The following is a 15,510-nucleotide window of genomic DNA, read 5'->3' as shown; positions in this document are numbered from 1 at the left end:
GTAGTATCTTATTTTATTTATTTTTATTTTGTTTTGTTAGAAGTATAAAATAAGTTCTTGATAATTATTTCTTTGCTTATATATATATATATCAGTTTATTTTTGTCAGGGAGTGAAATAGCAATGTCTAGAGTTAGAGTTCCATAAACCACCACTGAATTATGTGTGTTGAATATGAAGCAACATATAATAATACTTGTACAACATTTTGTCAAAATGTTATTTTTCATGAATTTATGTAAGCTGGTGTCTGAACCAGTTAATTTTAGAAGGAAACTACGTTTCCACATTGGGCCATGTTCCTTTCCTCGGGTTATCATTGTGTCATGTGTGACAAAATAGCAAAAAGAAGAAGATATATTTAATATACCCATTATACTGGAACCTAATAAGCCAAAACTTTGTGAATTGTCCTTTTTTCTGAAGCTGTGTGGTCACATTGTTCAATAAACATGGTCCAGTTAATTGATTTCATTCCTTCCAAAGAAGCTAAAACGAAAATGCTTTAGGATTTTTCAATAAATTCATTCATTTTAAGACGATAAACATACAATTGAATGAATCCAGTGCAACTGAATGTGAGAAAATGTGGAACACTGAGAAAGCTTCTGATAAGTCTTGACTTATTAGACTTCATACAACTACCACAGACAAGGCATCTCAAGTCACAAAGGCAGAAATAAGTTGCTGCTGCTGGTGTGGGAGGCGCTTTCGTCTGCTCCCGTTAAACACTGCAGGCCACTCTCACAAGGTGATAAGAAACCGCTGCTAACAAGGCAGGTTAAACTAGCAGGAGAGGCAGATATACACAGCCGAGTGGGAGCAGACCCAAATGTCAGCCCCCAGGTGTGTGTGGGTGTGTGTGTGGGTGTGTGTGTGTGTGTGTGTGTGTGGGAGTTCAGAGAGAAACCGTGGAAGAAAAGGCCAGAGATCCACTCATCTTTTTCAAACATGCCGATAGCTGTTGACACACCACTGACATCTAGAGGAATAACGCAAGCAATTACTCACCTGAATGTGCACTCGCACATTACATCAACAACGTAACATATACTTGGTTAATCTCAGTCTTGTTTTAGAACAACAACAACAAAAAGACTCACGTTGCCATGAGACAGAAGGGAAAAGAGAGATGCAAGAAGAGAAACGACGTGGTGGAAAGCTAAAAACATGAAAACAAGTCGGAATGAGGTTAAAACATGCTGATAACTCATCAGGCGGATACAGTGAAGCGCAGACAGGAAGGAAGAAAGGGGAGAAATATTGCTTCCTTGAGTAATATGGTAGATGTCCTCAGAGACGTTGTAAACTTTTAGAAGACTGCAGAAACTGTTGCTTTTGCATTTTTAAGGCCTCCCACCAATCAAATAGCTTTAAAACAAACTTTAAGGGTTCTTTGTTAAATTGCTGCTCAGAGCTAGTAGAGACAGATGTGCCACATGCAAATTAAGTTCATATGTGTCTCTTCAGGACTGGATCATCGCCCCCGAAGGCTACGCCGCCAACTACTGTGATGGAGAATGTTCCTTCCCCCTGAATGGACACATGAATGCCACCAACCACGCCATCGTGCAAACGCTGGTAGGACTGTCTCACTCTGCTTGATGCATATGTACATTTGTGTATTTCAGATGAAATCCATGCTTTGTTGCCATGTTGTCAGTAAAACTGAAAACAAGTGACTGATACATTTAAATCTGGTCTCAGATTTCCAATTGGATTTAGGTCTGGACTTTGACTGGGCCATTCTAACACACAAAATCGAAAGCGTTCCACATGTTTAGGGTCATTGTCACAAGTTAACAAATAGTTTTGGTTTTTTTGTTTAAGATTCTACAAACTTTGAGTGTTTTTAAAAAAAAAAAAAAAATGTATGTGCTTTCTTAAGAAAAAACATTCCCGCAGCATGATGCTTCCACCTCCATGTTTCAACTTCATAGAGAAGCAGCATCTGTGCCGGAGTTAAATAACGCACTGAATTCAGATGCATGCCACTATTTCCAGATTTTAGTTCTGAAGACATTTTGAAAATGACGTGTCGCTTTCGAGTCACACACCCCAGTACTTTGTGTTGTAAGGTGGGGATATTTAAAACACTGAAAGGGTGGTAAGCTATGTGAAAGTATCTAAAATGGGCAAAGAGAAAAATTTTATATACTCAAAACATGCCACAGGCTTTCAGTCTAATGTAGGTCTAGCCTTTGACTGTTCCCTTCTAAAACCATCCTTTTTGTCACCGATGTTGACTTTCTGGTATGATATGTCTTGCAACGCAACCCATGCGTATTAAAGCTTACGGTCTTTCACATCTTTTAGTAAATTAAATCATCAATCATTTGCCAACTGTCTTTGTCTGATTTTAAAATTAACTTGACACCCAGAAGTCTCTCTTTGTCGCAGAACGGTATCATATGAATTTGCTAAGGCTCCTCGCGAAAACATCTGCATGTGAGTTTAAGTATCTGCTCCAATATAAACAGTGTTGTCACATTTCCCATATCTCCAGGTGCACCTGATGAACCCGGAGAATGTGCCGAAGCCGTGCTGCGCCCCCACCAAGCTCCACGCCATCTCCGTCCTCTTCTTCGACGACAACTCCAACGTCATCCTGAAGAAGTACAAGAACATGGTGGTACGCGCCTGTGGCTGCCACTGACACCAGTGAGGACTGGTTGTGCGCCGACGGACATGGCTGAACTCAGCTGGACTCCAGTTGTTTGTTTGTTTTTTCGAGCCTGGAAGGTATCAGCATTTAGTTCAATAATCACAAACCGAAACTATTAACATGTCGACGACACCAGACTGAGATTTACAGCGTCGTTGTTAGCGTCGCACTCCAGACTTCACCTTCACGGACTTTGTGTGTCTAAGAAGAGTGTTTGGTTTGTATATTGTGTGTTTATTGAATCGTAAGAAGGCCTGACGCGTCAATCCTCGCTGAGAGGCCCTAACCGATCTGTTGATGGACTAGTCAGACTGCTGCTTTCATTCCCCATCTCCTCTCCGATGGAAAACACAGCGGATCAGATCTGAGGAGGCGTACGAAAGATCAGTTTCCCCGCGACCGACCCGAACACCTGCTCAGCCGACTCAAAACCCGCACCATCGAGACGAGAACAAACGAGGCCAGTTGCAACTTTACAGCAAATGCTAACTGATGCATCTGTCAGTACATTCGTATTTATCCTTTTTTTTTTTTTTTTTTTCCTACTGTGTTTTCCTCGCAAGCCATATTTACTTTTCCCAAAATATCATTTGGACTCAACCGAAGAGACCGCATTCTGTTTTAGCAGCACACTCCTCCAAATAATGCGCTCTGTGTCAATATTTGCCAGGCTCCGGCTGACACGCAGTTCTCCGGGGCCGGTTTAACCCGATCCATGTTGTGGCCAAACTCGTGTTTTTCTACAAAAGGGACAGAAATTCAGCCCCTTCGCCCCCCGACATGCCACAAACGGCCATTTCTGTTTAGCTGCACTCGCAAAGCTCACAAACACGTCTAACCCCTTTACAAGGGATTGTGGAAAAACATTTGCAGAGACTAAAACGGTCCGTATGACGAGTTCTTTTTTCTTCTGTAGCCCTGAGAGCGACATTATGCTCAGATTTAGCTGCAGCGTCTTCCCACCTGAGCGCGTTACTGTGAGCCTTAAATAACGTGGAATATTTAAAAGAACATATCTGAACGAGAGAAAAAAAAAAAACTTGTATCCGTACCAATCAAAATACCTTTTGTGCCTAACCTATCTTAAATATTATATACCTCTGGAAAGCTGCTGTTTACATTTGTGATCCTGTTAAGACTGTTTTTTTTTTTTTCTGTAAATACGTGTACATTTTCAGCTTATTTATTGCACCTTTTATTGAAAAAGAAAATACCACATTAAAGCGAGAAATACAAACATGTTTTTGGCAAAATTTATTATGAAATCTTATGTTACAACTTTCCACTTTTGTTTTTTTTTTCTTTTCGTACAAAACTTGTGGATAGGGAACAAATGCGGCCCATTGAAAAACCTCTTTAGACCACGTGTTGCTTATTAAGAAAGAAAAAAAAACAACCTGATAAAACTGTTGCTTTTGCCTGTTTGTGAACCTGGGTTGGACAATAAAAGCCACAGGTCATTTTTCACATAGCCGGTCGAGAGCATAAACACTGAACACAGGCAGGTTGGACAATCCATGAAAAATGTTTCAAATTCTCTAAAACTAGAGAATCAAGTAAAAAAAAAATTCAGTAAATTTACTGAAAGAAGTTTAGTTGGTGCAAGTTCAGCTTTACTTTTCAACGAGGCTAGTCAGGTTCTTATGTTATTGTCATTTAATAAACTATTCATATTTATACCAGGGACATTCAATGATGATTCAATCAAAATAATCAGTGATAAAGAAATGAATGCAGATGGTCCTGATCTGCGATTCACTTAGCTTGAGAAAAACATAAACAAACTGCATTTGGATGTTTTTTTTTTTTTTTTTTTTAAAAGAGGTGAACTAAAATACAGTTGCATAATTAATGACTTGAAGCTTCAAAAGCTAAAAAAAAGTAAAAAGATGTCACATATACATTTCACATGAAACAAAGGTGATTGATCATTTTTAGAGCTTTTTGTATTTAGTGAAGTGTAAACAATCTGGTCCACGGCTCAGGTTACCGTGTCAACAACAATCTTGTGTGAGTGACATTATTCTGGTCCACTTATTTTCCCTGAGAGTTACATCAGATAGGCTATCAGCAGATATACATGATGTACCTTTAAAATAACCCTCAACCTCACAGAGACATCACAACCTTTACAACTTAAGAGTCACAGCGTCATGACAGTAGAGGTTTATAATTTAAGTAGGAGGGGAAGGGAACCCACAGGAGTCAGAAAACAAAAGAAAAAAACAAACAAGATTTTTAATGAACGTTTTGGTACAGTTGTCGTTGTTTCTGGTGATTATTGGACCGGTGCTTGCAGAGGTTTACAAACATAAGATGTCAGCTCGAGAGATTTATAAAAAAATACATTTCCAACACATTTATTCTGTCTGTAAATACAAAATAAAAAAAAACCAGAGACCCAGACGATGACATCAGTCTGTCGCTGGCTTAACTCCTTCCTGAAGGAAATCCGACTTGGCAGTGGCAGGACAGAGACTCTTGTCCAGCTGGCCAGATAACAGGAGACTCCAGGTAGAGAGCTGTTGCTTCCTACAGCTCGTCTCTCGCCTGCCTCATCACGAAGCTGTGCAGGCTCTCCAGGTCCCGCCCCCCGTGATGCTCGTCACCCTGCGCCCCAGCTCTGAAGATGATCAACGTTGGGTAACCCCGCACCTGAGAAAAAGACGTACAAAAACAAAAAACAGGATTACATCAGGTTTGATTAGCCTTAGCAACAGCCAGTTTGAGTGAAGCTTAAGCTGCAGAGTTGCTCTATACAAGTCTGGGCTGTGTGGGGCAGGATCAGGCAGGTGTAAAAGACAAAAACGTTTTCTTCAGTGAACTTCTAAAGCACACTCGGACTTGAGAAGACAGAGTTAAACCTACAGAATACTTGTTGCACAGCGTGCGCTCGACGGTGCAGTCCACTTTGGCGATCTTGACATCAGTGAGACCAGGAAACTCCTTCTTGGAAAGGTCGTCCCAAGTTGGAGCGAGATTCTTGCAGTGACCACACCTGCACAGCAGGAAGACGAGAGTTGTGCCATTTTAATCAAGAACTGATGTGCATTGGGAACTTAAAATCCCTTTGTAAAAAATTATTCAGGATTATATTTACTTGTCATTTTAAAACTATGCAAGAAAAGACAGTCCCTTTTTAAATATAAATTATTCATCAGTTTCCTTATTTATTAGGGATTTTATGAGAACAGCAGAGTAGCACATACAAAAAATATCTGAAGTGTTTTGTGTGTATTCACCTCTGACACCCCTACGTTAAACCCAACGTGGTAAATAAAAGTTGACTTGATTAAATAAATGAATTCATTTTAAAGCAGAAGTGGAACAAGGTCATTAGATGGGACCAAAACTGAACTTTGTAGCCTCCGTGCACAGCAGCAATAAAAATATCTAGAGACTTCAGAATCTGATTAAGATGCAATTAGAAATTGATTATATTGTCATATAGTGGTACTATTAAAATATCCACACGGCCATTTGTTCCTACAGAGGTGATCTTACCATGGAGCGTAGAATTTGACGAAGGTGAAGCCCTTCGCTACCGTTTCGTCAAAGTTGCTCTCGGTGAGGATCAACACGTCGGACTGCAAACACAGAACGGCATACTTACACTTTATGGGTCTAAAGAAAATTAATCATGATCACTGGCAGTTGTAACCAAGACTTTTCTGCAAGCAAACATCTTATGCTTTTGTTAAGTTTCTAACATTATTAGTAGATAGTAGTATGAAAAAACCCCAAACAAACCTGATGAAGAATCTTTACTGTTCTACTGTTGACTAAAGAACTACTTTCTTACTGTACCAGCTGCCAAACTTGAGGCTCATAACGTTAGCTTACAATTCCTTTAATAGTCAACGGGATCACGCGTTGTGATATCAATTTATTTTTAACAATAACGTGCTGTAAAATGCCACTGTGTCATTTGAAACGACGTTTGTAAAAGCGCCTCGAGGCGATTGTTGTGAACTGGCGCCTTCTATATGAGCAAAATGAACTGCGTTGCTGTTTTGATACCATGAGATTTCTTTGCAAGATACGGTCACACCCAAAGAAATTCAGAACAGAACACAAAAGTATTCGTTCCTATATGTGCTATGCGCGCCTGCTGTCCACACCCACCTTTACCTCCTCGTCTGCTGGCTCATCAGTGGGAATCTCGTTTGATTTCTGCTCCTCGGCTGGTTCCTCCTTCTGCTCTACAGAGAGCGCAGCCTTCAGCTGGTTGTCTGCAAACTCTTTGAACGAGTCCAGGTCTCTCTTCCCTTTGTATTGTTCTATCTTAATAAAACAAATAAGAGCAGGAGAATTATCACACGGACACACACACCAGACTGGGTCATCTGCCAACCCTGCAGCCTGCTTCCAAACCTTTTGTCCATTGTGGAAGAACAGCAGTGTTGGGTATCCTCTGACACCGTTCTCAGAGCACACCTCGTAGTGCTGTGTGCAGTCCACCTGGGTCACAGGCAAATTACCAGCATTAAAACAGGAATGACATCACACCAAACACTGGCACCTGCATTGTTTCTGACCCTCCTATGCAAAACGAGCAACACCTCATGTGATTAACAACCTGTTCTGTCACACAAATCAACTGACTGTGCAAAGGGACTTTGGTCTAAGGAGAGGAGACAGCACACAACTAGATCCCTGCAACATCGGTAGAAGTTGAACATTTAAAGCGAAACACTAAGCTTGTAAAGTGTGGAGATCTTCTAAGACTGTTTTCAACAGTGATGACACCCTCAGCCCACCTTTCCTATCTTTACGTCGTCAGAGTGTTCAAAGCTGGAGGCCAGCTGCTCCCAGGTCGGCGCCATGGCTTTGCAGTGGCCACACCAGGGTGCAAAGAACTTAATAAAATGAGCGCCTGGAAATGAAACACAGAAGCCATTACAAGAAATTAATATAACTTTTAAAAAAAGAAGTTGCCTTGATTCAAGATTTATACTTTTAGTAACGTAAACTCATTTCTTTATGCACACAGCATTACCTGCTATAAAAAGCATACCCAGCCTGCAGCGCTTATGCAACCAGGTATGCTACTTTATAGCTCAAATTATTGCTTTGCTGTTGCCAGGATGCAGAGCTACAAGCAATAACCAGATGGTAAAAGGCGCCCGTGTCATATCCAAACAGGAAATCATTTGTTTTTATTTTTAATGACGATTCTTGAGCTTCAGTGGAGCTTAGGAACCGTCCTCTCATTGACAGTTTATTATTGCCCAGTCCAAAAGCATGAGGTGACTTTACATGAAGTTTTTTTTTTTAAACTGTTAGTTTATCCTGATATTCAAAGCAAAGCAATAAGCCATTTTAAGTTACTTAATGACAGATGCAGAATCACATCTTAGTGTGGATGAAAACTGAAAAAGCATTCAAATATGGAACAAGAGTGAAACTTTTACAGCCGGATACAGCTGCAACTGCGGTAAAAAAAAATGTAATTACACAGTAACTAGTGAGACTAATGAAGCCTCACATTTACCTTTGGATATGTGTTCCTTAAAGTTAGCTGCAGTGAGGTCATACATGCCCTGTTTGGGCTCTGGGGCTTTAGGGGATTCCTGCTCACTTACTGGTTCCTGGAGAACAGAAGTGGATAGAAACCTTTAATTCACAAAACGTCGCTTTGAGGCTGATTACTGAGTGAAGGAAACTCACCGAAGGCTCCTCCTGGAGCGTCTTCAGCATCCACGTCTCCAAAGACTGCAGATCTCTTGGTCCCTGGTACTTCACTGCTTCTTGGTCTGGCTTAAACAACTTTAGTCTGCACATGAACACACAAAATAATGCTTTAAATAGCACACAATTCAAATGAATAAAATTGGTTATTAAACCGAATAGTCAATAATTATTTAGAGTCGGTTGTGTTCCTGCTGTGTTCGCAGGTGTCAGCAGCAAGGTTAGGGCTTGGACGAAGATTTCTGGCAGAATATTTCTCTACATTTGGGTCAATGTGTCACCAGTTTCAATGATTAACAGAAAGCAAGTTTATTTCTAAGTTGTAAAGAGGTGTGTTAACATAAGTGGTGCAGTGAATTGACCATTTCACAGTCTGATCTTATGAGTCACATTTTTAGCCATGAATTGAAAAATTAGCAAGATTCACTTCTGATATGAATGAATGCTGAAATACATTATAGTTTTGAAATCATTTGCATACTGTTCAGGGTTTTTTTTTTTCTTTTTTCAAGCAGACAAACTGTCCTGTCTATGCATCTCTCTGTGGCGTTCTCTTACTTACGTGGGGTATCCTCTGACGCCGTGCTCGCTGGAACAGAACTTGGTGTTCTGGACGCAGTCCACTTTCACCACATATACAGGAGGATCATCCATGCCGTTGTATTTGTCTGCCAGTTCATTCCATGCCGGCTGCAGTCTCTGGCAATGGCCGCACCTGGACATAAAAGTGATAAAAATGGGTTATTGGACACGTTTGCATTCTCTTAAAAAAATTCCAGGTTTTTACGTTGCTAAAATGTTTGCAGCTCACGTGAATAGTTGAGAAACTTATTCTGGTTTTGCTGGAAAGGTGTGAAACTCGATGGAAAACTTTGGATAGATCTGAGTCAAAAATCGGTCTCGGCCGATGTTCACGTCCTCCTTGGAGACGCTAAATGGCAGCAGAGGTTTTTCAGTGAAGGATTTAAAGTATTTGACAGAGTTCCACCAAAATACCAGAGTAAAATCTGTGATTTTCACTTCATGAGATTCAATTTAACAATGTCTAGAAAACAAGGACAAGAGGAACTTTTAAAATGTGTTCGCTATATATTGGTGTTATTTTCCAGGAAGGCCAAGGAAAATGTCTTTTCATTTTGTACTTTCCCTTTTATTACAGAGGAGTTAGACAACATGAAAAGTATTATTATTTTTTCCTTACTATACTCTGGTACATAATGTTATTTTCTAAAACAATTTATTTTAATTTTATTATTAATGGCAAAGAAAAACAATTAGCCAATTATTGATTTTTTTGGGTGCAAATTTGTTGTCTTTTCGTAACCAGCCTTAAAAAGATAGTTGTTTTTTTTATCGGTTTAACATCTTACAATTCATGTCTGGACGGTTGTGAAACAGGAAGGATTCCAGATACAAATACAGTATGGACCACGCAAATGTTGTTTTTTTGTTTGTTTGTTTTACATCAGAAAATAATCCTAATAGATTTCAGAATAGTCTCTTCCCCCACCAAAAAGGAATACTGTGAAGGTCAATGCTGCCAAGTTACATACCACAATATTCCTTACTATTCAACTGAAAGTCTCAATAAGCTTTTGAGAAATCACACCATTGACCATAATAAAAAAAAGGGACATTGTGAGATGTTTGGTGGTCCCTGGATGGGGCAACTCTCAATTATAGCAATTAAAAATATTCCCTTGAATGTTTTAGATTTGCTCCCGTTCGATTTAAATTGAAAGCTGTCCAACATTGTGCCATTATATTCTTAAAATTGATGACAATTTCAGGATTTAATTCATTTGAATCAGTTGCGTTTATGCAGAATTTTATGTCCCGATGAGATAACTAGTAAAACAGTGTTTTATAGCAGAAACATCTCCAGCTTACAAAAAGTTGAGCTCATCTCCTTTTTGTCCCCTTTGCACGACCAAGGGCCTCTGCAGGACCGCGGACCCCCAGTTTTGAAGCCACTCACATAACAGTGAATCAGTGCGCGCCACGTAAGCAAAGCCACCTCCTTATAACTTTGAAAACTTCACCTACGTGGTGCAAAAACAACGACGACAACTGTAGTTTAGTACTTTTTTACCTGAAAATGCTCAACATTATTTCATCTGCCTGAAGTATGTGTGACGTCATGCTATAGAGCGCTAACTGTAAATGTTTAAATCTGATAAGCCGCTATGCTAATCTAGCCTAGCATCTAAGCTAACCGAATCAACTGTGTTTAGCGGGTGGGCTAGGTAGCTTAGTAGCTAGCCAGCCAGTTTACCGGTAAACTGTTACCACAACAACACGGGAGGTTTTCTGCACTTACACGAGTTGGCAAAGAGAGAGAGATGCCATAACCGACTAATCTGTCAAACGTCGTTCAAAAAGACTCATTTTCTGCACTTACCATGGGGCGTAAAACATGACAAAGTGGGGTGCAGTTGGCACCGCCTCGGTGAACATCTCCACAGTGTATGTGTGCTTGGCATGCTCCTCTTCTTCTGCATCAGCGTCGCAAAACACAACTGCAAATAGTAACGTAAGAAACAGTAAACACGAAGTAAATGCTGTGCAAGTCGGTGCAGAGGCCATGGTGAATCTCGGCTGGAGAACGGCGTCCCTGCTGGTACAAAAGGACCGACTTTCGCCAAAACACGCCCCCTTTACAGACTCTCTCTAAAGGGGCAGTATTATGTAAAATCAACTTTTCATCATGTCATTAACTCATCAGAAACATACCTGGAGTGCTGCCTTGACTCTTTTATGCATGTTTGAAAAATCCTTTAATCTCCAGCCATTCAGGGTTACAAAACGCTTGGTCTCGCCAAGTGACGTATTTCCCACTCAGCTCTTCCTCAGAGCTGCAGTCTCTAAGCCTCACAGAGCACTGCTCTCCTACGACTCCTCTACTGAGCTCCTTCAGACTAGCGACAGCAGCTCTTAGCAAACAAGAGGTGGAACTGCATCTACTGAGCTCATCATATGAGCTACTTCTCAGTGCAACTAAAGCTTGATGCAGAAATACGTTGTTGTGATGATGTGCTGAAAGCGGAGGACAGAGCAGGATCTTCTTATAAAGACCCAGTTTCAAGGCTTTAAATTGCAAAGTCAAATTTTTTGAAGTCATATTTGATGTATGCAGCATTTTTTATAACAACTGAAAGTAATATAGTTACTTGATTGTGCTATAAAATGACACTATATGCCTGGAAAATACATAATACTGTCCCTTTAAATGCAACATTTACACTAAACTCGTTCAATTAGAAGCAGCATTAACTACTTCAATGATTTGAGCTACAAAGCTTGCCTTTTGCATGAGACCGTAATGGCCATCCTTCACCAATAAGACTTGACCATCCATGACTCTGTCACCAGAATTCAGAAAGATTCGGTGTCAGTGTTGTCACAACTTGTGTTAAGCTCAGGAAATTGTGATTTTTGTTGGAATTTTTGTGTTATAAAGCTAAAAGCTGAATAATCCAAGATATACAGTACTATTCTTTGTGGAGGCTCTGGGTTCACTTTCAGTTCTAAGAAGTTCTTGCATGGGAACAAAATATTTCTTGTATGGACGGCACCTTGCAGAAGTCGTTAGCCACCTCTCCTTTCTCATGTTAATCTTCCAGGGCCAGACTATGCTTAAAAATGTGCTCAGGATTTCGAAAGTCTAACAAAATCCTTTTTTTAAACATGAGGGGGTTTTTTTTCTCTTGCTTTTACTTAGAGACTATATTCAGGACCAATAAATTTGCTTATAATTTAAGATGCATTTAGAAGTTTCCCCCCCTAAAGTAGTGTGTGGAAATGTCAAAAGTGGTTACTTGCAAATAGTCCTATAAATTCTTGCCGACTGCACATTGGCAGGCTCCTGAACTTTCCTTCTCACCTTAATCTTTCAAAAACAAATTGTCAACACTTAACACAAGTGATGTAACTGGTGTGACTCTATTAGGGCAACAATAAACAGACGGTATATTGTGAAAATAAACAACGTTAGGTTTCTGTTCTACCTGTTCAAACGTGGCTGCCCCTGCTCAGGAGGAACATCACTGCCGCTTAGAATGACAGATGGGCCGTTAGCTTTCTGCAGCAGCCGTCACATGCATGAGTCAGAGTTGCCTCCTCATCACTGCTACAAATGATGCTTTAAAATTACGGTGCGACTCATGGCAGCTGGAGCCTGGCGGAGTGGCGACAGTGCTTATAAATCATGCACCTTTTCCCAGAGGGAAGTGTGTTTGTGTGTGTCTGAGCAAAGTACCTGCTGGCCTTGTTGGACTGACAGCTCCTTGGAAAGTCCACACCTCTTTTAATGTAGTCATGATTTCATGAAACCTAAAGGGAGGAGGGAGATGGTGTGGGTGAGGGGAGCTGCAGTCTTCAAACTAAAAGTTGTTGTTTTTTTATGGCATTTTCTCATTCATTAACTTCTTGTCTCTTGAACCAACAAGTGAAGTCTGGCGAGCTCTGACTTTATGTCCAGGCATAAATCCTTTATTTAAACTAATTTTTGGTTTGCTTATCTAAACAAAAAAAGACTAAGCACAAAGCAGCTGCCATTTTAAAGAGGTTACATCCCTTTAACACATATATATATATATATATATATATATATATATATATATATATATATATATATATATATATATATATATATATATATATAAGCATGCGCAAAATCACATGTTTTCATTTATTACATGCACAAATTCACAAGAACATACATATTTATACTAATCAACCTCAGACGTGCTGATGTTGGCTTATTTCCACACATAAAAATCAGCTCCACATGTTGACTCTCCTCTCTCACACATGTTCTAAGCTGCAGGAGTGTGAGACGTAGCTTCACAAGCTTGAAATACCTCAGAATGCCACAGTGCAGCAAGGTGCGCGGTGGAGGAAGTCATGGGTGTTTATCTGGATTTTAATATTATTAATAATGAAGTCCTTGTGTTGGTAGCAATTCGTCTTGCATTTCTATATATGCACGAGACTAGCACTTGGCTAAAATATTCATTCAGATGAGCAGAAAATATTATAAATAGCAGCTGTTTACATTAAAGGGCTTACATAAAGGTTTTTGCTGACTTACAATAGCAGCTTCAGTTCACACATGATCTGAAATGCATGCGTTGTCACAAAATCGTTATCTTGTTTCATTTTTGGCATGGTCATTTCCTACATCCAGGTAGAGCTGTGAAGTAATTTTATCAGTCTGACATGCCTGAAATTAGTGTTGTCTTTCTCTAGCAATTTTTTACTTTCATAGAAAATTGTGCCACTGTAATTACTTTGAATCAAAAATGTAAAACACAGTTTCTAATACTGGACAAGAAAGAATGTCCAGGGAGTCTCCTGAACTGTCCGCATTTGAGGAACTCTTTACTGGATCAAGTTACCTCCACTGCAGAGCTTGCTCAAAATCTGCAGCTGGGACATTTGGGTAACAGTCTTTAGACAAGACGGGCAACAAACTGGACATTTTGTCCCAAAAATATATATTAAGAAGAGAATCAGATCAGAAAAAAATGATAGGAGATACTAGGACGGTTAACACAAGACTGCTGCACAGTTGTTTAAGTTGATTCATTCTAATTTTGAATGAAGGTAATGACTGACGTTTTGGACAATTGGCCATGAAGCGCCTTAAATCTCAACTTGTGCTGAATAAAACAAAGCAGAAGTTTACGTCCAGTATAACAGAACAAGGATGAACACTGTGTAAATTGACTGTCTTAAATTTAAGACATTTGCAAATTTTTACCTGAAAAAGAAATTTGCTGTGGTATGTTCTTCAGCATGCCACAGAGACATTGAAATGATTGCGTCACTGAAAACAGTCTAGCCAGCACCTCAACAGCCTTGTTTGCATTTGCAAATTTTCTGCACCTATTACGTTGGAAGGATGGAAATGTCCCGTGGACCTCTCTTTTCTTGTCCAACACAGTCCAATCAGAGAACGTGTGTCAAAAAAAGACGGCTGCTGCAGAAAGCTAACGGCCCATCCGGGGCTGCAGTCTACATTAGAAACCAACTTTTGCACTGCAATCTTTTAAAAGAGACATTCCCATAATTCAGCTATGCCTAAGTGAATGCTGGCAGTGGCTTTATTTTAACAGACCAGGCCCTAAATGCTGACACTCCATCTAACTTTGGTGAAAAAGCACGGTGTAATCCATTAAATGTCAAATTTCTTCAAAATGTTTCAACACCTGCTTGTGTCATTAAGTGAAAATACAAACTGAGAGCCGCCTGGACTTTTTTTTTTTTCAAACGACTTGGAAAAGTGTTTTTGACTGTTATGACTGCTTGCATATTATATTCCTGCCCTGATTTAGTCCTCTGCTCTGACACAAAGGTGCTGGTCCGATGGGAACTCCCACCCACTTAAAGTTTATTTGGGCTCTCTTATATAAAAAATATTGCCTTGCCCCCCGTTTGAGACAGACCATTCCTTACATTCCAGTCTCAGACTGCACAGTAAAACACAAATATCACACACGCCGTCAATTGGAGGTTGAAATCATATGAGATTATACCCTCCTATCTTTTTACATGATAAATAACCCAAGTCCCCCAAAGTGGCTCTATTGTTCCCACAGCAAGCCCACATTCACACCCCACTATTTAGTCTCATCATGTCTTATGGCTGTGGTTAGTACGGCCAAAGTGTCACTGACATATTTTACATTTGACCTGCTACAGAGGAGGTCACATAGTTGCGGGTGTCTACTGGTTACCCATTGTTGGTATCAAGGCACCATGCCAGGCCAACCAGAGCTTGGTGTAATGGGAAAAGGAAAGACGAATGGACTCCAGGGAACCGAGGCCATTATGTTTGTTTTCTTCATGGCCTGAAGTTCTCAGCTGAAGGTGCGGGAGCCGACAGGCGGTAAGCGGGGCGAAAGCGAGAACCGAAAGAGAGCAACTGGCTGAGGAGAAGGATAATTTGGTTTTAAGTATCTGAGGCGATGGAGTGTTCACTATGGAAATGTCCTGAGTGGTTCATATTGAAAGATTATGTTGATGCCATTTTCTGGTTGGTGCGGTGCCAAAAAATAAGCAATCCTTTGACCTATTGTCACTATGAAATGCATCCCTGCCAGTCTGTTGAACAACCTTTAATGTCTGTGCCCATGTCAGTTTTCGGTGGG

The 15,510-nt window shown here is 40.2% G+C and overlaps 2 protein-coding genes across 3 annotated transcripts in view; one reads left to right on the top strand and one right to left on the bottom strand.

Annotated features, from left to right (window-relative positions):
* Positions 1 to 4,494, top strand: part of LOC102227173 (bone morphogenetic protein 6) — a 53,579-nt gene extending 49,085 nt beyond the window's left edge. The window contains exons 6-7 of the mRNA XM_014470480.2: positions 1,471 to 1,581; positions 2,507 to 4,494. Coding sequence (XP_014325966.1) covers positions 1,471 to 1,581; positions 2,507 to 2,656 — 261 coding nt within the window. The 3' untranslated portion in view covers positions 2,657 to 4,494. The remainder of the gene's footprint in view (positions 1 to 1,470; positions 1,582 to 2,506) is intronic.
* On the bottom strand, positions 3,915 to 10,998 carry txndc5 (thioredoxin domain containing 5). 2 transcript variants are annotated; one of them, XM_005803641.3, is made up of 10 exons: positions 10,758 to 10,998; positions 8,919 to 9,071; positions 8,336 to 8,441; positions 8,160 to 8,256; positions 7,426 to 7,541; positions 7,040 to 7,126; positions 6,791 to 6,949; positions 6,170 to 6,252; positions 5,534 to 5,663; positions 3,915 to 5,320 (listed from the first exon to the last, which is right to left on the bottom strand). In XM_005803641.3, exons 1-10 carry the CDS (start codon positions 10,940 to 10,942, stop codon positions 5,198 to 5,200), a joined length of 1,239 nt encoding a protein of 412 aa, XP_005803698.1. In that variant the 5' UTR covers positions 10,943 to 10,998; the 3' UTR covers positions 3,915 to 5,197. The 2 variants fall into 2 exon arrangements, with proteins under 2 accessions (XP_005803698.1, XP_023182092.1); XM_023326324.1 differs by having other exon boundaries at positions 6,797 to 6,949.
* Between the last annotated feature and the right edge of the window lie 4,512 nt (positions 10,999 to 15,510).

This window comes from Xiphophorus maculatus, chromosome 21, assembly GCF_002775205.1.
Source record: "Xiphophorus maculatus strain JP 163 A chromosome 21, X_maculatus-5.0-male, whole genome shotgun sequence".
Taxonomy (NCBI): domain Eukaryota; kingdom Metazoa; phylum Chordata; class Actinopteri; order Cyprinodontiformes; family Poeciliidae; genus Xiphophorus; species Xiphophorus maculatus.
The sequence above is the reverse complement of the archived record's forward strand: the minus strand, read 5'-3'. Positions and strand labels throughout refer to the sequence as shown.

Bases quoted from the DNA above. Each gene is read 5' to 3' on its own strand.
- txndc5 (XM_005803641.3), bottom strand. From the start codon at position 10,942: ATGGCCTCTGCACCGACTTGCACAGCATTTACTTCGTGTTTACTGTTT. The intron at 7,542-8,159 runs GTAAATGTGAGG...TTTCATTTCCAG, and splicing joins TAAGGAACACATATCCAAAG to GCGCTCATTTTATTAAGTTC. The intron at 6,950-7,039 runs GTTTGGAAGCAG...TGTTTTATTAAG, and splicing joins TCTTCCACAATGGACAAAAG to ATAGAACAATACAAAGGGAA.